Source organism: Falco punctatus (assembly GCF_963210335.1).
Source record: "Falco punctatus genome assembly, chromosome: 13".
Taxonomy (NCBI): domain Eukaryota; kingdom Metazoa; phylum Chordata; class Aves; order Falconiformes; family Falconidae; genus Falco; species Falco punctatus.
In genome coordinates, this window is record NC_137593.1 from 30186578 (window position 1) to 30212263 (window position 25686).

The 25686-nt window shown below is 58.4% G+C and overlaps 1 protein-coding gene across 2 annotated transcripts in view; it reads left to right on the top strand.

Annotated features, from left to right (window-relative positions):
* Window positions 1–25665, top strand: part of WIZ (WIZ zinc finger) — a 61431-nt gene extending 35766 nt beyond the window's left edge. Inside the window, exons 3-13 of one of the 2 annotated variants that reach the window (XM_080409479.1) lie at window positions 523–583; window positions 3081–5623; window positions 5864–6229; window positions 17786–17950; window positions 18638–19141; window positions 21278–21585; window positions 21685–21814; window positions 22044–22574; window positions 23255–23698; window positions 23929–24121; window positions 24260–25665. In XM_080409479.1, the coding sequence (XP_080265605.1) occupies window positions 523–583; window positions 3081–5623; window positions 5864–6229; window positions 17786–17950; window positions 18638–19141; window positions 21278–21585; window positions 21685–21814; window positions 22044–22574; window positions 23255–23698; window positions 23929–24121; window positions 24260–24419 (5405 nt within the window). In that variant the 3' untranslated portion in view covers window positions 24420–25665. Of the gene's footprint in view, window positions 1–522; window positions 584–3080; window positions 5624–5863; window positions 6230–17785; window positions 17951–18637; window positions 19142–21277; window positions 21815–22043; window positions 22575–23254; window positions 23699–23928; window positions 24122–24259 lie in introns of both variants that reach the window. The other variant, XM_080409478.1, reaches the window with a different exon arrangement.
* Window positions 25666–25686: the final 21 nt, after the last annotated feature.

Consider the following 25686-nt stretch of genomic DNA (forward strand, 5'->3'; position numbering starts at 1 on the left):
CTCGAAGCCCCAGATGATGCTCAGGCACCCGGAGAAGTCCTGCATGCCGGTCCAAGGGCAGGGAAGCGTGCCAGTGCCGGGGAGGGTCACAAGCCCCGTCCGTAGAGCCAGGGAAACCGGTCTTCTTCACGGGGTGGACCACAACAACCCCTGTCCAGCCGCTCGGCTGCGGCTCCGTGCTGGGTACCTGTCCGGCGAGCCGGGGTGGCGGGAGCAGGGCCACCGGCGTGTGCATCTTCCCGTTAAACTGCTTAGCTGCGGGAACGATTATACATCAAATAGTTGCACGCGGGATTAAACCCTCTTAAGTGTGGCTCGGAAATCCTCCCGTAATCCGGACCCGGCTGTAGGAGGGAAGGACGGGCAGCAGGAGCAGAGGGTGTTTATCTGCTGGGAAAGCTTTTTTAACACACAGGCACAAAAAACCAAAACAAAACAAAACAACAAAAAAAACTTTATTGCAAATTATGTTGAAGAAGCCTTACTTGGGCACTGACCTTGGAGCTTTCCTCTCTGTTGCAGATGAGCCTGATCCTGCCCTCTCTGGTGCTGTCCCAGCCACAGCTCACAGGACCGAACTCGGGTAAGTTCCCAAGGGATGTTGCAGAGTGGGGAGCGCCCAGCAGCCCGTCTCCTCTTGCTAACACTGCTCCAGTTACACGAAGCCCCGAAATATCTCCCTGGCTGTCCCCAAAGAGGGTTGTCCCACCACCAAGGACGTCAGCAGGTCCCTCTAGGGCCAGCCAGCACGGTCCCCTCGCTGCAGAGCAGTGTTGGCTGCTCTAATTCATCTCATTTTGTCCTGCTTCTGCCTACCCTAAATCACCCGTCGGAGCCGTCCCAGTTCCCCTTGGCACTGCTGGGGTCGTCCCCGCTGCCAGGAAGAGAGAGATGCTGGGATGGTAGATGCTGTAGATGCTTGGTTTGGTTGCCTTGCGTGTCCCGAAGCTGCCAAGGGGTGTCCTAGATAGCTCTGAGCACCCTGGAAAAGGCAGGTTTTGGGGTGCCAGTCCAAGGTTCATGTAAGGCAAAGGGTCCTTGTCCCTCCTTGTGGCACTGGAGACCCATGCCTGGCTCAGAATCGCTCTGTCTTAGCCTCTTCAGCAACGCAACCAATGCCCAGTGCGTTTTAATGGGTTTATTTTAGTATCTGCTCTTGCCTGATCCTTCCTGGGCCAGCGGTTTCCTTAGTGAGTTATTTTTAATAATGTTTGCAGAGTTTATGGTGCATATGGGAATCACATTTCCCCGATATCACGCTGCAGATAATGGCAGGCCCGTCCTCCACTCTGCAGTAATTCCAAAATACATAATGATAATATAATAATTCAAATAATAATGATAAAACAGGGAAAGGTTTGGAGCTGGGAGGGCGAGCCCGGTAGGTTGGGAGGGTCGGTTCACCCCTAAACTTGGCTTTTTCCAGGAACAAGCTGGAAATAAATAGGTTTAGAAAGAAGGAGAGAGAGAGGCAGTGCAAGGACCATGTGGAGCTGGCAGCCCTGCTGTCTCCAACAAAGGCGCTTTGTTCTCCTGGCAGCACAACTTGACCTGTGAGATAAGTGTTTTGCTGGCCCTGGAGCAGCTCCTTGCGTGAGGTCTCGAGTCACCAGGGTTCTCTGGCTGTCGGGCTCTGCGGTCTGGCAGGTTTCTTCCCCAGGGATGGCTGCTAAACCATCCCAGCAGGAGATCTGGTGGTCTGCATCCTGCTCGGGGCTGTGTCTCCGTGCCACAGGTGCTGCGTAGAGGGAGAAGCCGGGCACGAGGCTGGCTGAGGAGGACAGAAGCTGGGTGACAGCCTTAGGGCAGGGACAGGGGACACAGAGGGGTCTCGCCTCACTCTGCAGCTCAATGGAAGCCCCAAGTCTGCCCAGCACCTGCCAAACCCCTGTGAAGCTGCCGTGAGGGACATCAAAGCTCCTGGATCTCTTGGACCACGGTTCAGAAGCCTGAACGTGGGGATGTGGTGCCCTTCGGGGCGCTCTGCTTCCCCACCAAGCCCACCACCACCACAGCAGAAGGGCTTGAGGCTCCTTAGATCCTATCTCACAACTGCTGGTCCCCTGCCAGGTGTCTCCAGTCCCTCGAGGCATCTCGGAGAACATCGAATGCCTCTCTTGCACCCTCAGCATCTCCCGTCTTCCCTCAAAAAGCCTCCAAGCCCAGCGCAGGACTTGCAGACCCCCAAGGCTGGGACTGCCCATGGGTGCGCTCAGCCTCTCTCAGCACCCCCTATGTCCTCAGTGCCGCGGTGGTACCCACAGCACCAGTCTGGGTGGCGTGGGGCCACCCAGTACCAGCGTGGAGCTCGCTCCGTGGAGGCTGATGTTCTTCAGCTGCTTGGTGGGGTCTTCCCAGCTTCGGGGCCCTTCAGGAGGGTTTGGAGGAGGATGGGGAAGGGAGCACCTTGATCCACCATGACTTGGGGTCTCTGCACGGGGGAGAAAGGCTCCCCACTCCTGCAGTGAAGAGGGGTCACTCGGGCTTTCATTGAGTCATGGAGAAAAACCATGCTTTGGTCCCAGAGACCTTTAGTGTGGTCCGTGTTGACACTTAAATCTATTTTTATGAAACTTTGAAGAGCTCACTGGCCTGGTCTTTGGCCTGATGGTGATAAGTGTCCTCGCTAGGAGCAAATGTCCCTCTTGAGCCAGGTTAAAAGGTGACAATAAGGTGTCCAAGCATCTCAAGAAGTTCTAAGGGGAAAGGGAAGGAGAAGCAGAGAGTGAGGTGGAGCCAGAGGAAGGTGACATGTGGCCCAAGGCAGGAATCAGTGGTGTGATGGGAACTCGACGGTCCTGGCAGGGATGTGGCAGAGCCCCTGCGGGACGCAGACGCAGCTGTGGCCAAAAGGAGCTTGGAGCAAGCCCAGAAGAAGTTGTAGAAGCTGCTCCAGCTGCACGTGGCCAAAGGAGGGTGGGAGGGTGTGGGGTGGGTTGTGTCCCGAGTCTTTAATATTTTTGGTGATACAGGAGTCCCCGTGAAACCCTCGGCCTGCGTCGGGCCATCCCCAGACAACCCTTTTTATACATGGAAATATTTTGATTATCCCGTTATTAACTCTCCAAACTTACTTGCAGCTCCCCGAATGAAGAGCATTTGGAGTTCCAGAAGGCTTTGTACAGGACGGATGCCAGGAGCTCCCTAGACCTGCGCAACATGACCGTCAGCGGCGGCGTGACATGGGACGCCACCACCCTGGAGACAAGAGCGGGTGATGGGAGAGAAGAAAGCACTTTAGAGAGACTCTCTGGCTTGAAGGACTCGAAGGAGGCACGGTGTGTGAAGGAGTCGTCGTTCGCCGTGGAGCCCCAGGTCGTCAATCCGGTGCAGGTGGATCCCGAGCAACTGGAGAGCGACCCTGAGGACCTGGATGGTGGCACAGCGGCAGCAGAGACGCCTGGCCCTTGCGCTGGGGCATCGGTTGGCAGTGGAGAAGAGAAATATCTTCAAAATGAACCAAAGCAACTCGAAGGCCTCAGCAAAGAGCACTTAGAGAAAAGCAAGAGGGGAATCCAGAGGGTTGACTGGATTTCCAGACCCACCAAAAGCCCGAGTCCTCACTACAAAGATATAAACAAACCGACAGATGTAGCAGCCACCTTGCCCTTTCGGGGACAGGCCGTGCGTGAAGTGCCTCCTCCTCTGACCCCCACGGTGTTCAGAAAAACGCTAAACCCCGTCCTCAGCAAGTCCAAATCCCTGGAGAGCTCCTCATCCCACAGGAAGGGGCTGATGGTCGACTCGGACTTGGGCGAGATCAACCCGCTCAACACGGCTGAGTGGACGATCCAGAAACCAGGTCTTCAGCTCGGCGCGGACCTCGGCGTCGGCAAACAGTCCTGGACGGTAAATGCTGAAGATTCGGTGGAGCGGATCCCGTTGATGTCCCTGGAGCCGGCTCCCTGCAGCTCCTATGACATCGAGATGAGGCCCTACATGTGCAGCGTCTTGTTGGACGAGCAGGGGAAGGAGGAGCTGGCCCCAGAGGAGGACCCGACGGTGTACACCTGCATCGAGTGCAGCATTTACTTCAAGAAAAAAGAACATTTGATGGATCACATGCTTCAGCATAATCGCGGACCAGGGAGGGACCAAGACAGGGATGCTCTGGGGGGGCAGTGTCAGTTCTGCTGCAACGAGTGCGGCTGGGCCTTTGGAGACCCCACCTCTTTGGAGCAGCACAAGAGGCTCCACCAAGAGTCCAGGGAAAAAATTATCGAAGAGATCCAGAAGTTGAACGAGTTTCCAGATGAAGGGCGGGAAGCCCGGCTGCAGTGCCCCAAGTGTGTCTTTGGCACAAACTCCTCCAAGATCTTCGTCCAGCACGCCAAGATGCACGTCAAGGAGAGGAAGGACCAAGGGGCGAAGAACATGAATCTCTTTGGAAGCACAGGCAGTGGAGAAATACGGGATAGCCCCGTGCACGGCATCTACAAACACTTCAAACCAAATGAACACGCGTCCCTGCAGATGCAGGTACCACCTCACGGCAGCAGCAAAGGGCTCAGCACCTGTATGCTCTGCAGCTTCCCGGCCCCCAACGAGAACATTCTCAAGGAGCACATGAAATACGCCCATTCCCACCTTTCCTGGGACACGGAGGTGTACGAGGAGGATCCCAATCAACCGGGAACCAGCAGAGATGCCTACAGCCCAGCCAGACCGGGCCGGTTTGCGGAGACGGATTATTTTGGCAAAGCAGACCGGCTTTTCCCTCCACCCCACCGAGAAAGCCCATCATCGCATTATGAAGCCGTCCACGGTTTCGCCCTGACTCACCCGAGACTCGACAAAAGCAACGGGGCTACTAAAAAGGACTACCAGGCGTCGGGGTTTCATGCCAGAAAAGCAGCTCCCTACGCTGCCCCCCACAAAAACCTGGGCTTGTCTGGTTTTCCCTCCGCAAAAGCTTATTCCCAGTTCGCTCTGCAGCAGCTGAAAAAAAAAGCCGCGGCTCAGCACCTCGAAGGAGAAGGCGACGGTCTCAGGAGCCACCCGATGGGGCTGGAAGAACTCAGGCACAAGTGGGTGTTGGCCACCGACGCGGGGAGCATGGAAGAGGAGATCTCCGTAAGCGCAGAGATGGATTTGGGCGAGAACAGAAGCATCAAACCCGTCAGCATCCCTCAAGCCGCCTTGGACCTCAAGAGGACGTTCAGAGACACCCTGAAAGCCACGGACTCTTTGATCGCTTCGGAGGAGCAGCAGCAGCAGTTGCGGAAGATGGTCCCCATCGTCTTGCTGGAGGAGGTGAACCTGCACCCCAGGGCGACGAAGCGGCCCCGGGGGAAGCCGTTCAAGAAGAAAACAACGCTCCCTTCCCGGGAATTCATGATGGAAGAGCCCCTTCCCTTGGATATGCTCCTGTTGGATGCTCCTCTGGAGGGTCCTCTGGAGCTTGACGACCTCTTGGACTCCGACTCACCCATGTTGAAGAACGAGGAGAGGAAATGTCCCTACTGCCCGGACAGGTTCCACAACGGCATCGGGCTGGCGAACCACGTGCGGGGCCACCTCAACAGGGTGGGGGTGAGCTACAACGTCCGTCATTTCATCTCAGCGGAAGAAGTGAAAGCTATTGAGCAAAAATTTTCCTTCCAAAAGAAGAAGAAAAAAGGTAGTATGTATTCAATTCACCATGCTTTCTATTTTCTTGTTTTAATCAGTGGGGTTTTCCCCTCCCACCAAGAACTGGGTACGTATGGTATCGCGGCCGACCTGAACGGCGGTGGCCACGGCACAGCCGGTGGCATGTGGTTGACCCTGGTGCGATAAGCCCCTTCCCCCATCCTTGCCGCAGAGGATCGCCCGGTCCAGGGGGTTTAGCGGCGCCGCTGACTCTCTGTCCTTCTTTCCGCAGTTGCGAACTTCGACCCGAGCACTTTCAGCCTGATGCGATGCGAGTTCTGTGGGGCCGGTTTCGACACGCGGGCGGGTCTCTCCAGCCACGCCAGAGCCCACCTGAGAGACTTTGGTATCACCAACTGGGAGCTCACCATCTCGCCCATCAACATCCTCAAGGAGCTGTTGGCCAACTCCTCGGAGCATCCGATGCTGCAAGCGGCGATGGGAGCTGAGCCCTCGTCCCCGAGCCGAGAGAGGGAAGCTCACGGCTTCGTGCCTCGCAAGAGCATGACCCCCATGTCCGAGTGCAGCATCCCACGCTCTCCTCTCTCCCCGTTCCCCCCGTCGTGGGGAGACGAGTCCCTGCAGTCCTACAGAGACGGTAAGTGGTCCCAAATTTTCATAACCCCGGACCCATCGCGTCTCGCGGAACGGAGCCTTGCCGGAGGGCAGATTTTTACAGGGAAGGGTTTAATCGCCGTAACGTGGCATTGATTTAAGTCTCCATCGTTGACGCTGTGTGTCCTGTGGAATCCCACGCCGGCTTGGCGGCAGGGGCATGGAGATGCCGGCGGATGAAAGAGCCGAGCGGCGCGGTCGCTGGAGGGGTTGCGTCTTGCCATGGAGCTGCGCTTGGGGCGCTCGGGCTTTGGTTGTTGGAAAAGCGTCCTGGTTAGGAACAGGGTTTCTGTCGGGGCTTTGTAAATCCCTGGGGCAGAACATGGGTGGAAGGAAGGAGAAGAGCATGGTCGCTGGTGCCAGCCCAGCCTGGCAGCGCTCAGCCACGCAGAGGGCAGGATGCAACCTCGGGGCTGGGGATCTGTCTTTACCCCGCAGCTCCTTGTTTTTCCTGACCATGGTGGGACGTGTAAAAGGTCTTTCCCGAATGGATTTGGGGCTGAGCTGGTCCTGCTCCATCCATGGAGCTCCAGACTATTCAAACAGGATTATTTATTCCAGAGCAGAGCCCATCCCAAACAGCTTCCAGGTTTCTCTTGCAAAGCACCACAAAACTGAGCTCACACCAAAAACTTTGCAACGTCCTGTGCTTCTAAAGTCTTAAAAACTTCCTCCTGCATGAGGAAAAACAACAACCTACTGACGCCTGTTGCTTCTGGCAGCGTCTTGAAGCCTTTGAAGCAGCTTCTTTAGGTGCTGCTCAGCCTAATCCGACATTAGATCCATCCCTGCAGCGAGAAGCTCGCTGGCTTTAATCGAAATATCAAAAAGCCTGTCATCCCGCCTCTCCAGGCTACTCCACGTGCCTGACTGCTCTTTGGAACGAGCGTTGAGCATCACAAACGCAAAATAAAAAAAAAAACAAATAAACCCAAATTCTTGTTCCCCGGTATGGCAAACCTCGGAGGATGAACGGCCACCAGCCCAGGGTGGTAGCCAGTGCCAACGTGAGGTGGTTTTGGAGGGTTTCCCCGGGTGCCTGCTGCCTCTGGCCATTCTTTGGCAATTTTTATATCTCCCAGTGCCCAGAATTTATTGGCACGAGCCTTTAGAGATAGTGTCGCCATTCGGAAAAACTAGGGCTTGGGTATTTTGTGATGAAGAAGGATGGAAAGTATCTCAGTGAAGAAAATGTGGCCGCCTTTCAGCAACAACCGCTTAGCGGAGTAGAGGCGAGTGCAGTTCTTCATGCGGCAGATCTCCTATCGAATGTCCCCGATGTGAAGTTTGGTTGTTTTTTTTTTCACTTCTTAAAAATGGGTCACGTCTTGAAATACGATCTCGCTTATCGGTTTGGGCAACATACTCGAGGGTTTTTTTTTCAGCATGTGATGTTGGTCCCGGGCTGGGAACGGCTCCTGCTCCTCGCCGTGCCCCTCACCCGTCGTTTTGAAATGCTGGTGGGTGAAATCAGGTTGGAAATTGTCCTTCTAGGTAAAAGTCGTGGGATCGGAGCTCGGTTTTGGTCTGTTTAGGTGTTGTGTTTCCACCCAGATAAGGCTGAGGACAGATGTCCTCATGTGGGGTGACCCACCTCGCGTGGGGTGAGCGTGACCTGCGCAAGGGCAGGAGCTCAAACACCCCCTTAGGTGTCCTGCGCTCCCAGGTTTAACCTTGCGGGCTCCGTCTGCTTATGAGTTTTGTCGTCGGGGGCCAAGAAAATGGGTAAATTTGGAAAACTTCACAATCCCCAGCTCGGCAACCTGTTGTGTAACCAAAGCATGCACAGGGGATCCTGTGGAGATAGGGATCTAGGGACAGGTCAGGTGGAGATAGGGATCTGGGGACGGATCAGGTGGGGGTAGGGATCTGGGGACGGATCAGGTGGGGGTAGGGATCTGGGGACGGATCAGGTGGGGGTAGGGATCTAGGGACAGGTCAGGTGGGGGTAGGGATCTGGGGACGGATCAGGTGGGGGTAGGGATCTGGGGACGGATCAGGTGGGGGTAGGGATCTGGGGACAGGTCAGGTGGAGATAGGGATCTGGGGACGGATCAGGTGGGGATAGGGATCTGGGGACGGATCAGGTGGGGATAGGGATCTGGGGACGGATCAGGTGGGGGTAGGGATCTGGGGACGGATCAGGTGGGGGTAGGGATCTGGGGACAGGTCAGGTGGGGGTAGGGATCTGGGGATGGATCAGGTGGGGGTAGGGATCTGGGGACGGATCAGGTGGGGGTAGGGATCTGGGGACGGGTCGGGTGGGGGTAGGGATCTGGGGACGGATCAGGTGGGGGTAGGGATCTGGGGACGGGTCGGGTGGGGGTAGGGATCTGGGGACGGGTCGGGTGGAGATAGGGATCTGGGGACGGGTCGGGTGGAGATAGGGATCAGGTGGAGACAGCAATCTGGGGATGGATCAGGTGGAGACAGGGATCTGGGGACGCCTTCTGTATTTAAATCCCAGCCTGAAGTCTCTTTGGTTACCCACCCCAGCTCATGGAGACGACTCCAAGCCCTTCCCCGTTCTGCTTCCAGCCCCACATGACACTTCCAGGGCGCTCCGCGCTGCAACTCTCTGTTGCAACCGATTTCGGCACGCAGCAGCACCCGCGGCGTTGCAATATTTATTTAACTCTTGCTCTGGGTCCGGCTGCGAGGACGCAGCTGAGCAAACAGGGGAGCAGGTTGGGTGATGGGGAGTGCCAAACCCATCGCTGGGAGGATTTTGGCTGGGTTTTTTTTGTGCCCGTTTGTCACTCTGAATCGCTTGTGTGAGAGCTCAGGTGAGCTGCCTGCTTCGGCAGGGGTGTTCGTGGCCATGCCGGAGCCTCGACCGCGGCTCCCGGGCTGGAGCCGGGAGTCGGCATTAGGGCACCTGCTTAGCCCAGCACCCTCTGCCTGTCTTTTATCCAAATTCCACAACGTACAGAGGGGTTTAAGCCACATGAACGAGATAAAAGCTGTTTGCAATAAAGGTGGGAGGATCTGGCAGGGCACCGGACCCGGCGGTGTCTCCGTGCCGCGGTGCCGACAGCCCGGTGCTGCAGCAGCGGTGATGCTGTCGGTGCCCTGGGCTGATGTCGCGGCTCAGAATCCGCAGGCAGCTCTGCAAACCGCTTCCTGCTTCCTTCCTCTGCGCTTCCAGTGAAGGAAACAGCCAGAAGGTCTCTGCCAACGTCACAAGATGCCTCCGGAGCCGGTTGAGCTCAGAATATCGGTAGACCCTTAACCGAAACCCTCTGAGCACTCCGGGGAGAAATCCCCCTTTTTTTGGGGGGGGGGGCGGGGGGAGACCTTGGTGAGCAGTTGGCTGCGGTTTGTGGTTTCTAACGAGGCTGCAGCGGGAAACAAAGGCGGAGGATTCAGCTCCGGGTGCTGGGAGATCGATTTGATGTGCACGGTGGTGCTTTTCCTCCTTGGGTTCATAAGCAAATCGCCGCGACACCCGAGGGTCTCCGTCCTCGTGGGGTGAAGCATCACCTCCCAGAGCTGTTCACAGGCGGGACGCGAAGGAGGAACAAAGAGCAGCGCTGGGAAAGGGGCGTGGGTTAAACATTTGCCAGTTTGCTGGTATCCTACCCTTGGCTGCTTGTTTAAAAACAAAAAAAAAACCCAAACCAACCTCTTTAAGCAAAACTAAAAGTCAAAGGGAGGAAGTAGGTGTTGGGGTCAGTGGTGAGAACTTGGGTTTGGCTGCACTGGTGGGTTGGATGGGAGCGTGGGTGGCAAACCCAGGATGTTTTGAGATACTGGGGGGATCTTGGAGGTTACCAGTTCCCTCACGGAGCCTCCACCACTGTCCTCAGCACCCGTGCTGGCCTCACCCTTAGGAAGCTGATGGGGTCGTTTGTTTTCTCAGTATCTAAACCCATCGCTGGTTATCTCGGTAAGCAAAGACAATGGTTTCTGCTCTTCTGTAGATCCAGATCTGTCAGTCTCCAGGTTTTGGCCATGGTTTCAGACCACTGATCATTTGCAATTCCCTCCCTGGTATGTCTGAACCCTCCACGGAATTCTGCTCTTAACATGGGACGCGTCCCAGATGCGGTGCCGTGGAGAGCAGGAGGGATCTCTTGGCTCTCGCCCATCCCAGGACGCAGCAGGGGTTGCAACATTCGCTCTGGTTTGGTTTTGAACAGCTTAAAAGTCTGAAAACTGTTTGGTTTGGGGGTTTTTTTTGCCCCCTCGCCCCTTTTCTGTGAGACCGCTCGCTCTTCGGCTGTCCCCAGCGGAGCTGGTGGCTTCTCTGGGGAGGTCCCTGTGCTCAGCAGTGGCTTCCCCCTCTCGCCGTGATGGCTGGAGGTGTGCCCTGCTGCCGCAGCCGCCTCCGTCGAGCCCAGCTTGGCTCATTAGCGAGGCTGTTTATGTATCTCCTGGCTCCCAGCGTTTTGGCAGCCACTTCGGAGAACACGTGGCGCTTCTTGGCAGGCGTTGAGAAGCGTTAGGCAATTGCATCCTCTCCAAAACGGCTCGCAGCTCCCCCACTTCATAGCCTGCCTCACCTCACTCCGTTGCCTGGACTGCTTTTGCAGGCTGGCCACCATCATCCTGCCCTTCTCCCCCCTTTTTTTTCTCCCCCCCCCCAGATTTAATTCCCCAACTGTCCCATACTGCAAGGTCTTCTGCTAGAGTGAGATTTCTTCTCCTGATCTGCTCCCATGCAGGCAGAGTGATGTTTCACCACATCTGGGAGTAGGAGCAGGCGTGAATTTACTGGTTGACCTACCCCCCACGCAGAGTCTTTCCTTCTGGAGTGCATCAGACGTGGCGTGGGTTTTCAGGAGGATGAGGAGAGGGCAGGGAATGATTCTGTAACTCCTTCATCTGGTACTTGCTCATCTTCAGCCCCCACATGAGGACTGAGCTTGCCTCTACCATGCCCAGGGTCCTGCCTTGGCTAGAATGTCTTTTCCCTCTCTAGAACATAAAAAGGAAGAAACATTCTTAGGATCTCCTGGGTTGCAAGAGACCCACGAGGATCATGGAGCCCAACTCCAGATGCCACACGGGGCAACCTACACATTAAACCCTGTATCTAAGAGCGTTTTCCAAACTCTTCTTGGACACCAACAGGCTTGGAGCCATGACCTCATCCCTGGGGAGCTTGTTCCATGGAAAACTCTTTCCCAATGGCCAGTCTGAACTTCCCTTGATGCCACTTTAAGTTGGTCCCTCACGTCCTATCGCCAGGCACCTGGGAGAGGAGATCAGCACCTCCGTCCCCGTTGGCCATCACAAGGAAGCTGTAGGCAGCGATAAGGTCCCTCCTCAGCCTCCTCATCCCCAGGCTGACCGACCCTGGTGTCCTCAGCCGCTCCTCCCAAGGTTCTGCTCGAGTCCTTCCACCATCTCTGTTGCCCTCTCTGATGTTCTTCTGTCCTCCTTAAAATGGTGGAGCTCCAAAGCACCCACAACACTCAAGGTCAGGTCACACCAAGACGTGGGACAACCACGTCTTTCAGTTTGCTATGGACATGTTCTAATATTTTTTTATGTCCTCCTTAGATTGTGGAGCCCAAAATTTGCCCACAGGCTCAAGGCCAGGTCACACCAAGATGTGGGACAACCACATCTTTCACCTGGTTTGCTCCGCTGGGCTGGGACACGGGTGGCCCTTCTGGCTGTGCCTCCGGTGGAGCTTCTTATGGGCCAAAAGCCCCAGGTCCCTCTGCAGGGCTGCGCTCCGGGACACGTGGAGAACTGGGAGCTCCTTCCGGTAGACGATGAGTGAAAAAGGGACAGGGTCTGAGTGTCCAGGGCTCCAAAACTGATTTTAGGGGTGTCCTGGGGGAACTCTGGTGTGATCCACTCTGAGATACGAGCAGGCAGAGGCCCTACAACTCCTTGGATTCCTGCCCCCGCCCCCCCCTTTTCATCCAGGGGATGCAAGCTGCCAGGGCCAGGAGGAGCCCATGGTGCCTGGCATGGGGACAACCACAGCCTCAGCAAGAGGCTGGCAGAGATCAGGAGGGGAAGGCACAACCAGGGCTGGAAGAGGACTTTTATTATTATTTCTTACTAGATTTTACAGGGTTTTTTTGAGCCTCATTTCTTCCTCGACTCTTTGACTGGAGAGGAAGGACCTTGGCGCAGCTCAGCAGCAGCTCCGATCTCCACCCTGACCTTTTCTTCCTTGTGGTCGCCCTCCGCGAAGGAACCAAGTTGCTCTGTGGACGTGGCCTTTCATCCTCCTTTCTGTCGAGGAGCGACGCCTACGCGTCCTGTGGTGGCCGTGTTCATCACGGACGAACGGATTAACAAAACCTTCCGGAGATCTGGACCTGCCCCCAGGTGCCAGCTCCAACTCCAAAGCCAGGTCAGGTTGCTCAGGGCCATGTCCCATTGAGTTTGGAGAGGGTTGGAGGTGCCACCACCCCTCTCGTGGGTTAATGTGCCCTGAGGACCCTCCTGAGGTTACGGCTCTCAGGGTCACGCTCTCCTTTTGTGTCGTTTTTTCTGATTTTCCTTCCTCTGTGCTTGTTCGCTGCTCACCCGCAGCCTGACCTACTTTCTCCCATCTTTGATTCCTTTCTTGAGTTCCAACGTGAAGAGCTCACGTTGGCCTTCTGCTCCCCTTCCCTCCTTCCCCTGCACGGGGATAACACCGCTGTTGCCCTTGATACTCTTTTTCTCCCAGTCTCTGAAGATTTCGGATGGTAGGCAGCGCCACAGGGAGGCCATACGTCAGTTTTTTAGCCTGGATTTGAGCTCCCATTTTCACCACTGCCGATTTATGGCCACCAGAGACGTGAAATCTCTCAACCAGGTCTTCCAGCACAGGAATTGCGGAGCAAGGATCCCTGGGGGCAGCACTGGAAGGCAGATGGTCACCGTAACCTATTTCAATCTTGGCAACCGAGGGTAGAAATTGTCCCTTTCATCATGTTTTGGGGAGACCCTGGTTTGTAAGTGTTGGAGAAGGGGATGTTGTAGGGGGGGGGAGCCCCGAGTTGGGATGACCTGGGGTACCCACGGGTCCTGCAGCCACCTCCACATCCCAACGGGAGGACAGCAGAGAAAGGAACAGCATCGATTCCTTGTCTTTCTCCTCTCCCTGTTCAATTTGGGCGAGCTGTGCCTGCCACACCAATTCCTCATGACCTCCTCCTCCTCCTGACGTTTTCTCTAGCTTTTTTAACCCGAGGAGAGGTTTTTTATCTTACCACCACAGTGGAGAAAGAGGAGAAGGACTTGAAGCGGAGTTCGTCGGCAGCCCGTCCTCCTCGGCCGAGCCAGCAAGGGGAAGCACCACGTTTAAAATGATTTGATGGCTCAAAAGCGTGACAGGGAGCTGGCAAAAGCTCCTTGGCAAGGAACCGGCTTGCACGGCGCTCTGGATGCTGTAGGCTGGCCAGCCGAGACAGATGCTTTCATCCTCACCCCAGACGGAGCCCGATAGTGAGCCAGCGAGCAGGCAGCTCTGCCCATCCCAGCATTTCCCATACCCCTGGTTGCCTTCGCTGGATATTTTACAGGAAGATTTGGCTCAAATTCGAGGGAATCGGAGTTTTTTCAGTCCACAGGGCAAAGCTGAGCTCTGCAGCTGGGAAGCGGCACTGGCTGCTCCAGAGATCATCCCTTGAATCCGGGTTAAAGCAGCAGGTTATCCTACTGGAGCATTTTTACAGGTGCGATGGGATGTCAACTGCGACGAGGGGCTTTTCCCTCCCCTCTTCTGCCCGTGGTTTGTTGAGAATTGGGGTGAAGGTGTTTCATGGCTCCTTGAGGATTTGTGACTGTGCTACTGTGAGCGCGTCTCCCCCGAAAACCGGCCAGGATAAGACCCGCTGTGTCGTCACTGCACAGACACCGGAGCCCCTGGAGACCTCTGGTTCCTGCTGCAGGCTTTGAAACTCCCTAAAAACATCAGGATTTGGCCCGTCGTGGCTTCTTTAACCTCGCAGAAGCCGATGGTAGATGGATTAAGCACCTACCACCCGTTTTTAAGCCCTCTTGCAATACCAAAGGAGGTATTTGAACCTCCAGAGCTTCCCCGTGGTAAAAATTGAAGTGTCCAGGGTGGGTCTGATTCTGTTTTCGCTGCGGCTCGTGCGGGCTGTCTCCTTTTCCCCAGCTGCCCCTTCTTGGTTTGTTTTTGTTGATGTACTCTGGGAGCCTCAGGCGGGTTTGCCATCGCACGTGGGTTTTCCTGGTGGAATTACGGACCAAATCAGCCGGCTTTGAACGCCGGTTTTCAACTCTTAAGCCCAGAAACCGTAAGGAAACACTTGTGGCCATGCTGGGACTCTGCTTTTCCTTCCCCAGGGATGTGAGGAGGAGAATGGGGCTGAGCAGAACCTGGCCAAGGTAACGATTACACGCTCCATCTTTCTGTATTTCTATTTTAGGCTCCGTAAGTAACTTTTATTGATCTGTAAGTTCCTTCAGTTAGAGCCACGTTCCTTCACCCTGATGTTCCAGGAGTGGACGGGGACGGTTCCTGCAGGATTGGGTCATCTCCTCACCACTGAGGTTAACGGTCTGCGCTCATTACGGCTGCTTTGCAATCCAGGTGGATTTTTTTTTTCCCCCCACTCTGGGTGGATTTTGGGTTCCTATACATGTTTTCCATCATTCCCTTTTCCGACAGGACCCGCTCTTTGCCTTGGGCAGCGCGGCTGGGCCTCCCTTCGCCGGGCTTGCTCTCTCCCAACACCTGCTGTAATTTGGGGATAGCTCTCGCCAAAAATGTGGCGTCCTCAGCTGGCTCCGGCGCTGCTCCTTGGTTTCCTTGGGAATGGGGCTTTCAGGGAGGCTTTGCCGAGTTGCCTCGTGTCCCGTTGAGTCAGTGCTCCGGCATTATTGGGGAACCCCTGCTCTGAGGAGGGGTCGCAGTGCCCGATGAGGCGGCTGATGTCCGTGTGTCCCCGCTCTGGGCAGAGGATTGCTTCACTTTTTGCTTTTTGTTGCTTTTTTGGGGGGTGGTTTGAACAGAAACCCGCTCCCTGTGGCAGCTGGGGCTGTGGCAGAGGGATGGGGATGGAGAAAGGCCATGGGTGGCCTTTTCCATCTCGGGAGGTGTCCAGATGGTGCTGTCGGCTGGGTATGGGGCTGGGGCAGCCCCACACAAGCCATGGGGGATGGGGAGAGCCCTGGTAGGGGAGGGGGGGTGAGCCAGGGCCTGGGGGGCAGCAGGCACCATGGGGTGCCTGTGGGGCAGGGCTGTGAGGGGGACCAGGGAGGGACATGGGCCGAGGGGCTGGGGGGCAGCAGGCGTCAGGGGGGCCTGTGGGGCTGGAGCTTTGAGAGGACCATGGAGGGATGTGGGCCACAGGGCTGGGGGGCAGCAGGTGCCATGGGGGGGGCCTATAGGGCTGGGCTGGAGGTTTGAGAGGACCATGGGGGGACATAGAACCTGGGCCTGGGGGGCAGCAGGCCCCACTGGGGGCCTGTGGGGCTGGGCTAGAGGTGTGAGGGGACGATGGAGGGCCATGGGACATGGGGCTGGGGGGGGCAGCAGGCCCGTGGGGCTGGGCTGGAGGCGTGAGGGGACCATGGGGGGACATAGACCCTGGGGCTGGGGGGCAGCAGGCCCCGGGGGGGGCGGGGGGACTGGGCTGGAGGGGGGAGGAGGACCGTGGAGGGACCTAGACCTTGGGCCTGGGGGGCAGCAGGCCCCATTGGGGGCCTAGACCCTGGGGCTGGAGGTGTGAGGGGACCATGGGGGGACATGGGCCGTGGGGCTGGTCCCGGCCCCTGCCCCATATCGCAGCCGGGGCCCAGTAGGCAGAGCCAGGCCCTGTGGGGCCCGGGACCCCCGGCCGCCTGGGTACGTCCGTCCTGGGGCTGAGCTGGGCCTGGTCCCGGGGCCTTGTCCGGTGCCCGCAGACCTGGGCCGAGCAGCCCCCTCCCCACCGCACTGCTCGATCGCTCGGCGCTCCCCCCTCCACCCTGCCGCCACCTCCCGCGCGTCTCTCCGCGGGGGGCGCCGATCACTCGGCACTCGACCTCCCGCCCCGGGGAGCGCCCCCACCCGCTTTTTCTCCTTCCCCCTCACTCGGCGCTCGACCGCTCGGCCTGGCGGGCGGGCGCGCGCGGCTCGGCGCTCGGCCTAACGGCCTGGCGGCCGCCCCGCATGTGCCGGAGCCAAGATGGCGGCCTCCACCTCCTCGCAGCCCAAAGTGACAAAAGCGGCGGCGGCGCCGCGACCCCGGGACCGGGACCGGGGTGGGGACGGCGAACCCGAGCCCGAGGCGGCGCCCGAGCCGGGTGAGGCCCCCTTTTCCTCCGCCGACCCCGCCCCGCCGCGCCCGGGCCCACCCGCGGCCCCCACCCCACCCCCCCCTTCCCCCGCCGCAGCGGCGGGCCCGGCCGGGGGCCGCCGCCGGTTCCAGGCCCGGCACTGACGGGGGAGGGGAGGGGAAGGGAGGGGGGGGGCCGGTGGAGGTCGCTGTCGCCGAGCCGCCGCCCTCCTTTGTCCGTGCCCCGGCCTCGCTTTGTTCCTCACGGGGGCCCCGCCATCCCCTCGGCGGGGCCCCCAGGCCCGGCCTGGCCGTTCGCAACGGGCCGCGCCCGGTTTCTGTCACCGCTGGGAGCAAGGGCGGGGGGGGGGGGGGGGCGGGGGGGGAAGCCTTTCCCCTCCTCTCCGCCCCCCGGGGGGGGGGGGCACACGATCCGGGGTAGGGGGATGCAAATCCCGGCCGCGCCCTGTCACCGCCCCGGGGTTGGGAGCGGGGCCCGGGGAGCCCGAGGCAGCCCCCAACCCGCCCCCTGGCCCGGGCGGGGCTGCCAGCGGCCGGCCCCCCCGCGGGGAGCTGCCACTTTCCCTGTCCCCTCCCCTTAGGCAGCTGCCACCTTTCTGGTCCCCTGCAGGGAGCTGCCACCTTCCCCATCTCCCCACCCCCGCAGGGACCTGCCACTGGCCCTGTTCCCCTCCCCATAGGGAGCTGCCACCTTCCCTGCCCTCCCCTCCCCCCCCCCGCAGGGACTTGCCATTGTCCCTGTCCCTCTCCCCGCAAGCAGATGCCACTTTTATGCCCTCCCCCCCCCCCGCAGCGACTTGCCAATGTCCCTGCCCCGCTCTCTGCAGGGAGCTGCCACTGTCCCTGTCCCCCTCCTCACAGGGAGCTGCCCCCACCCATCCATCCCACCAAAGAGAGATGCCACCTTTATGTCCCTGTCACACACACACACACACACACCCAGGGAGCTGCCAGCTTCATCTATGTCGTCCCGCCCCCCTCCAGAGAGCTGCCACCGTCTCCTCTGAGGGCACTGCCACCATTTCCCCCCTTCGCATGGAGCTGTCACCATCTCCCCTCCTGCAGGGAAATGCCACCATCCTTCCCACCTCCCGCTGTCCCCAGGCTCCCCCAAATCCCACTGGCAGGTCACCGCTGTCCCAGTGGCGTGTCACCTGCCACCGGCGTGGGTCTCCCCCTCTGAAAGCCCCCGCCAGCCCCGTGCAGAGCCCCGTTCTCCCCCATTCTCCGTCTGAAGCTCTTCTGGAACAGCTTAAACCTTTGCTACCTCCTGCCACGGATCTGTCAGCCGCATCATCCCCGCTCAGACTCTGACTCTTTCTTTATCTTGGCAGTCCTGGCTCCAGAAGAGGAAGAACTGGTGGCCATGGAGGTGGGTTCACCCCCTCTCCCAAAAAAAAGTGCTCCCGCTGGGCAGCTGGATCAACCCCCCACCAGGATAGGGACCAAACTGTCTCCTGAGCCACCCGGGAGCAAACCAGAGCCTCAGGACTCCAAAAGTGAGTATTTTGCCTGGCTTCTTGGTGTCTGCAACAGCCCAGCGCTAAGTTTTTGCTGTGAGGAGAGAGCGGGCAGCCTGGCAGGTGTTTATTTAACCTGATCCAGGAGGATTTTCAGATTGTTTTGCTTAATTAATCCTTTAATTAAGATGGTGGCCATGTAGTACTCTGGTACCACTGGTTTACGTCGCTTTTCTTTCCCCAGTGCCAGCAGCTTTCCAAAGCTCGCTGGGACCAATGTGCACTCCCTGTTCTCCTTAAACCACCTCAATCAGTCCTTCCTCTCCTAGTTAACGACGTTTCCCGAAAACAATCGCTTTGAGATCCCTCTCGCTCCCTAGCTGGGCCTTGGAGCCTGCCTGTGGCTCACCAGTTGCAGGCAAGGCTTCCCAAAACACTCTGGAAAACATTCTCAAGCAGGAAAACTGGTCTCCTTCCACCCCAGCGCAGCGATCCTTGTCCTCCCCCAGCTCTGTTCGCTCTTCCCTGCTTTATTCCTGCCTGCGCAGGGGCACACGTAGCATCTTAATGTTCAAAATTAGGGTTGGGGTGGGAAAAATCCCTTGGGGGGCCGGGGGGGGAGAAACAGTGTTGCTGGGTGCTGCTCCTTGTGCCTCCTGCCGCAGCCGTGCCCTGATTTTCTTTTTTTTTTCCTCTCTTTTTTTTTTTTATTTTTCTTCTTTTTAGCCCAGAACCTTACGACGTGCGAAGTGTGCGGTGCCTGCTTCGAAACCCGCAAAGGTTTATCCAGCCACGCCCGTTCTCACCTACGGCAACTTGGCGTAGCTGAATCGGAGAGCAGTGGGGCTCCCATCGATTTGCTTTACGAACTGATGAAGCAAAAAGGCAAACCCGACGGCAGCCCCATGTCTCCCACCCTTGGCAAAAAATCCGGTTCCCCCAAAGACGCCGCCACCGGTTCCCCTCGACCCACGCTCCTGGCGCTCGGCAAGGCCGGCGATCGCCCGCTGGATGGTCCTGTAAATAAAGCCATCAAATCCCCTCCCGGCTTCTCGAAAAACCTCTCGCAACCGGGTTCCCCCATCCTGAAGAAGGTGCCACCTGCTCTTTCGGGGTCCCCGTCTCCGAAAAACCCCGAGGAGAAGAGTTCCAAGCTCTCACTGAGCCCTCTGCAGAGCTCTCCGAAAGCCCAGTGGCCGCAGGCAGATGAGGAAGGACCACTCAATTTAAGTGAGTTTTTCTTTTTTATTCCTAATGTTTCCCGTTTAGAGGAGAAATTCCCATCTTCTCCCATCCTGTGCTGCTAAGCTGGGTGTCCCTTGGTGCTGGGAGGGCAGGAGCCGGTGTTTGGCACTGGCCAGGCCGGGGAGATAATGTGCCACTTGGTTGTGACTAGTGGAGGTGACAGTCTTTGCTGCCTGGGAAAATGGGCATTTCCATCGGGATTTCAGGAAAACTGCTGGCTCTCTGCCCTCTGAGCTTTTCGCATCTCTCTGGCTTGCTTCTCTCACCTCCCTCAGCTCCTCTGGGCTGTGGTTTGGCCGGTGCGGAGCACCTTCCTGCGCCGTGGCTTCATCCGGCACAGCCAGCTCCCTTCTCCCAACAGAGCCTGGTGGCTTTGGCCAGCATCAGCCCGTTCCCTGTTGCCATTCCCACCGCTAGATGTGCTCTTAGGACCGCAGCCCTGGTCCTGCCGTGTCCCTCTTTGTCCCCAAGCTCCCTATGGGTGACGTTCCGACACCTTTGGATCAAAATGGTTGTCCTGGCAGCAGACCTGCCTTCTCCCAGCGTGCCGCATCTTGCCGGGAACGTCTTCATCAACACTTCCAAGGGCTCTTTGCCTCGTTAGTTCTTCATCCTCCATTCCTGGGCTTGCCCAGCAAAGCCGTGCCACCGCTGGCAGCGCCCGCAGGCACTTGGCCATCCCCGGTGGGAATTACGGTGCGTCTGGGGGTCGTTCCGTGGGATAAAGCAGAAGACGGCATCCCAGCACGTGCTGTATCCGCTCCTCCCCTTGTTGCAGGAGTGGCTTGAAGACCTGATATCCCTCCAGATCCCCACGCCTGGGGATTTCCTAATCCTGTCAGGTTTCTCTGAGCCGCGTGGTTATAAAATTGCTCCGTCCCATCTCCCAGCTCACTTTTCATCAGCTGAAAAGCTCCGGGATGGCAGAGCAGGATGCTGGCGGGTGCTGGGACAGGCGCCTGTGGGTTTGCTGGAGTGGAGATGCTCTCCGGGTGCTGCTTCTCTGCCGGTGGCAGAAAATGCTGATTTCGGCCCCGGCTCATCCTTGCAGCTGACTTGGAGCAGCAACAGAAAAGCGCTTCCCGCCTGTCCCGTAGCCAGCACGGGAATTCCTCTCAGTGAGGCTGCTAATGAAGCCGTAGGAGCAGGCAGGCCCTGGGCTGGCAGAGTCCCTGGCATGCTGCGGGCTGCAGCAGCCAACAGATCCGAATCTGCGGCGCAAGGGATCGGTTGATCACCCTCATTTCCCTTCTGCTGGCTAAAAACCTAAAGCCCCGGCCGTGCCAGCTCTCAGCCAGGGCTGGCCGCGATGCCTCTGCTCCCTCTCCGTAGGTTCCTTCCCGGCATCACTTCAGCGGTGCCCAAAATCCCAACTCAGGTTAGAAATGAACGGCCCCGACCTCCCCGGTGAGCGCTTCCCACCGGCAGGGACGGCTGGACAGCTGCCTGCACCCATCTCCCCTCCGCCTGAAATGATCCCAAGCCGCTGCGGGGTTTGATCCCAGTTCCCAGGCAGGGATCTGCCTCTGGCTTCCCCATCCCGCTGCAGCGCGGGTGGTTTCTCCTTCCCCTCCGCAGCGGGAAGGCAGCAGGGACCGGGGAAGTTGCGTTTCTCCCCCGCTATATCGTGGGGCTCAGGCTGCAGCTTGTTTGCCGTTGTAAAAGCTTTTCCTGCTTCATCTTCCTCCTCCTCTTCATCATCCTGCCGGGAATCACTGCTTCCCAGAGGCAGGAATTGCCCTGGCGTGAGGGCCAAGCGTGCAGGGCCGGGATGAGCCGGGGTTAGCCAGGATGTGCTCGGTTTAGGCACGCAGTGTTTGTCCCGGTGCCACTGGCTCCGCCGTGTCCGGGAAGATGCCACAGTGCAAGCAGGACTTGCAGCTTCCAGGGTCCACAAGCATCCCCGTTATCCCAGTGCTCCGGACCACAGCTTTGCTGTTGGTTGCACTGGGAAGCCCTCCCGCTCCCCGCAGCCCCCAGCTGTTGCGTTTTCCTGGGGAATCCTGACGGATTCAAGCCTGCTTCCAGTTTTAGGCTGGGATTGGCTTTGGCGCCGTGGGCTGCGCTCCGCCGTCGAACAGCGCCGATCTTTCTTCTCTTTCTCCCTCTCTCTCCCTGCAGCCTCTGGGTCGGAGCCGGTGCGAGATATCCGCTGCGAGTTTTGCGGCGAATACTTCGAGAACCGCAAAGGTTTGTCGAGCCACGCTCGATCCCACCTCCGGCAGATGGGGGTGACCGAGTGGTATGTCAACGGTTCACCCATCGACACCCTGCGGGAGATCCTCAAACGGCGAAGCCAACCGCGGAGCAGCGCCTCAAATCCCGCCGGTCCCGGGCAAAAAGCCATGGCCAAGACCCTCCTGGGCAGTATGGGATCCTTGGAACCACGCGGTCCCGGAGAGCTTCACATCCCCACCCTCCCCAAGAAGGTCCAGCAAGCCGGCAGCCCCCTGGGGCAATCTCCTACCTCGTCCCCACCTCCCACCGCCCGGAAGATGTTTCCAGGCCTTTCTCCTCCCTCCTTGCAGAAGAAACTCAAACAAGATCAGCTGAGGGTGGAAATCAAGAGGGAGATGATGTCGGGAGGACTCCACGGAGAACCTCACCCATCCGACCGAGCCTGGTCCCCGCGGGAGGAGATGTCTCCCTTGAACCTCTGTAAGTCCATGGCTGTCGCCTTCCCCGCTCCCTCCGTGGGGCCGAGATCCCTCGGGAACAGGGATCCCCTCTGGCTTTGGGAAGGGCTGAGGGCTCCTCCCGGTGCTTGGGGGGAGCCCACATCACCTTCCAGGGTGGGGGAACCCCAGCTGTGGCTGGCCGGGAGCAGCACGGAGGGATTTAATCCCGATCCTTCTCTCTCCCTCCTCCCATGTCTCTTCCCCCACAGCTTCCCGAGCTGACCCAGTGCGAGATATCCGCTGCGAGTTTTGTGGCGAATATTTCGAGAACCGCAAAGGTTTGTCGAGCCACGCTCGATCCCACCTCCGGCAGATGGGGGTGACCGAGTGGTCGGTCAACGGCTCGCCCATCGACACCCTGCGGGAGATCCTCAAGAAGAAATCCAAACCTTGCGTCATCAAGAAGGAACCTCACACCTCCAGCATCGAACTCCCCAAATCTCTCGGGGAAGAAGGGACGGACCCCAAGGCCTCGGGAAAAATCCTGCAGGGAATGGCCCTGGCATCCCTGGGAGGGCGGCCAGGGAAGCCCAGCCCCGGCGGCTCCACCTTGAACCGGGAGATTTCCCTGTCGCCGCTCACCGGTAAATCCCAGGGCGCTTTCCTGACGCCGCTGGCGGCCAAACGGCCGCTGCAGGACGAGCGCCTGGGCCCCCTCGCCGACGGGAAGCACAAGGCGTACATCCCGGCGGAGCTGCCCTTCAAATCCAAGGCCGTGCACGACAAACCGGCGCACACGTGTGAGTGGGGGGAGAACGGGCCGGGGGGAAGCCCCCCAGCCCTGGGGGGGGAAGGGGGGGGTGGATTTGGGGGTGCAGAGGAGGGAGGAAGGAGCAGGGATTTGGGATCGTGTGGGTGTTGGCTTTGGGGATACAGAGCAGGGATTTGGGGTCCTGTGGGTTTTGGCTTGGGGATAAAGAGGAGGGAGACGGGAGCAGGGATTTGGGATCGTGTGGTTTGTGACTCAGGATATAGAGGAGGGAGACGCAAACAGGGAGACAGGAGCAGGGATTTGGGATCGTGTGGTTTTTGGCTCCTGGGAATACAGAGGAGATGGGAGCAGGGATTTGGGGTCCTGTGGGTTTTGGCTCAGGCTACAGAGGAGGGAGGCAGGAGCAGGGATTTGGGATCGTGTGGGTTTTTGGCTTTGGGGATAAAGAGGGAGGTGGGAGCAGGGAGACAGGAGCAGGGATTTGGGATTGTGGCTCGGGATACAGAGGAGGGAGACGGGAACAGGGATTTGTGGTCGGAGCTTCTTCCCCGACCCAAATCAGCTCCGTGGTGCCGCCTCGCAGTTGGCGCCGGGGGGATCATTTCCATCCCAGGACCCTGGGGGGGGGGGGGGGGCACAGCTCCCTGCCCCTTCCCTTGTCTTTCCCGCTGACCCCCCCCGGTGCCTTGCCCCCTCCCCTCCCCCCAGCCAGCGAAGCCTGCTGCGAGCTCTGCGGCCTCTACTTCGAGAACCGCAAGGCCTTGGCCAGCCACGCGCGTGCGCACCTGCGGCAGTTCGGTGTCACCGAGTGGTGCGTCAACGGGTCCCCCATCGAGACCCTCAGCGAGTGGATCCGGCACCGACCCCAAAAAGCCGGCGCTTACCGGAGCTACATCCAAGGCGGGCGCCCCTTCACTAAGAAATTCCGGAATTCTTCCCACGCCCGGGATCACGACGGCGGCGGCGCGCGACGGATGCCGCTCAGCCTTCAAGGTAGTGGCGTGACCTTTCTGAATAAAGGATTGACGGGAGAGTTGGCTCACGGCGACGCCGGAAAAATCCTGGATGGGGGAAGTGGTGGTGAGCGGCCCATGATCACCTCCCCCCTCTCGTTGGTGAAGGTGGAGGAACATCAACGCTCCAACATCAGCAGTGAGTCGGGGCTGGGGGGGGGGCTGCAGCACTGGCAAAACACCGGGAAAATCCCGGCCCATTCCCGGGGCTTCCTTAGCGGAGACCCCCCCTCTCCTCCTCCTCCTCCTCCTCCTCTTCCTCCCAGGGAGCCGGTTCCCTGGGATGAGGGGGGGCTGCTCCCTGCGCCACGCCACCTTGGGTGCCCCCCACCCGGATCTAACCCCCCACCCCATTCCTCCTTCTCCCAGAGTTTGAGCGGAGGCAGGCGAGACCCCTGGATGCCGCGCTCCACCGGGAAGAGGAAGGGGCTGAATTCCAGCAGAAGATGGAGGAGACGCGGCGGCCGCCGCCACGGATGAGGCCGGTGCCGTCCCTGGTCCCCCGCCCCCCACAGACCTCCCTGGTGAAGTTTGTGGGGAACATCTACACCCTCAAGTGCAGGTGGGTCCCCTGGGGAAGCGGAGGGGGGGTTATCCCCTATCCCACGGGATCCCCAGCGTGGATCCCTCGTTTTGGGGGTCCCCTAAATCCGCGCGTCGTGTCCCCCCCACCCCGAGCCGACGCTGTCTTCCCCCATAGGTTCTGCGAGGTGGAATTCCAAGGGCCCCTCTCCATCCAGGAGGAATGGGTACGGCATCTCCAGCGACACATCCTGGAAATGAATTTCTCCAAAGCGGATCCTTTACGGGGCGAAGCTCCCCCAGCCCCCGACCCCCCCACCCTCGCCGAGGCTCAGTAACGGGAGCCCCCACCCTCACGGTGACCGAGCCGGCACAGGGAAGCGACACCATCCCCCCCCCCCCCCCCCCATTCACGATTCCTTTTTTTTGTTGTTGTTACTTTTTTTTTGGGAAAGGGGGGGATCGAGCGCTGCCTTTGCCTCTCCGGAGCTTCCCACTTTGTCCGGGGGAATGAGCTGGCGGGGGGGCACAATCCCAGCTACAAGCACTACATGGATCAAGACGACCCTCGGCGATCGACCCTCGGTGATCCCACGGGAGACACCGGGATCCGGCACCGGATCGGGGAGGGAACAACTCAGTGCCGGTCTCGGGACAGGACGGGAAATTTTTCCCCTTCCTCGCTTCCCAAAATCCGTGTGGGTTTTGGTTTTTTGGTTGGGGTTTTTTTTTTAGTTTTTTTTTTTTTGTTTGTTTGTTTGTTTTGATGATTTTTTTTTTTTTTTTTTTTAACCCAAAGAACAAACGCTGTCACCTTTACCGACGGCGATTCGGGATGGAGCCGGGCCGGAGGGGAATTTCAGGGAGCAGCCACGTTCCCGGAAAACGCTGTGGATTTTGTATATGACCCTTAGAGTTAATGTATATTCGATTTTTTTTTTTTTTTTTTTTTTTGTTTGTTCTCTCCATAGGCGATGATAAAATTTAGCCTCGCATAGATGTCGGAATCCCTCAGTTCCGGGGTTGCATGTTGCCCAAAATCCCCTTTTCCTACACCAAAAAAAAACCTGCCGCTGCTTCCCTCCCGCTTTTCCCACCATCCGGTGGGATTCACACCCCATCCCCCCCCGCCTCCCCCCCGGCTGCATCCCGATCCACCGGAGAGGAGCAGAGCGGGTGGGAGCTCCAGTGGGAACAGGGAATTCCCAGTATTCCAGCCGGGATGGGCCGCGGCGGCGCTGGGAGGATTCGGCTCAGCCCCCACCCCTCCCCCCACCCCCCTCTCACTTTCAGCGTTGCTTTATTATTTCTTTATTTTTCCCAGTTTTTCCTCGTCTAGCTCCATAGACCTCCTGACTTTTTTAAACTCTAGATTTGTGTAGAAATAAGGAATATTAAGGAATATTCATTTTTATTTGGAAATCCCAAAACTTCCGAATTTCGGAAGGAATTTTAACGGATAAATTTTTTTTTCTTTTTTTTTTTTTTTTTTTTTTTATTTCCAATTTTTTGGGACATACTCTGGTGATTCTTGTACCCGGGAATATGGGACGATGGATTAAATTCTTCTGGAAATGAAGCCGGGAGGAGAGCAGAGTCTCTGGA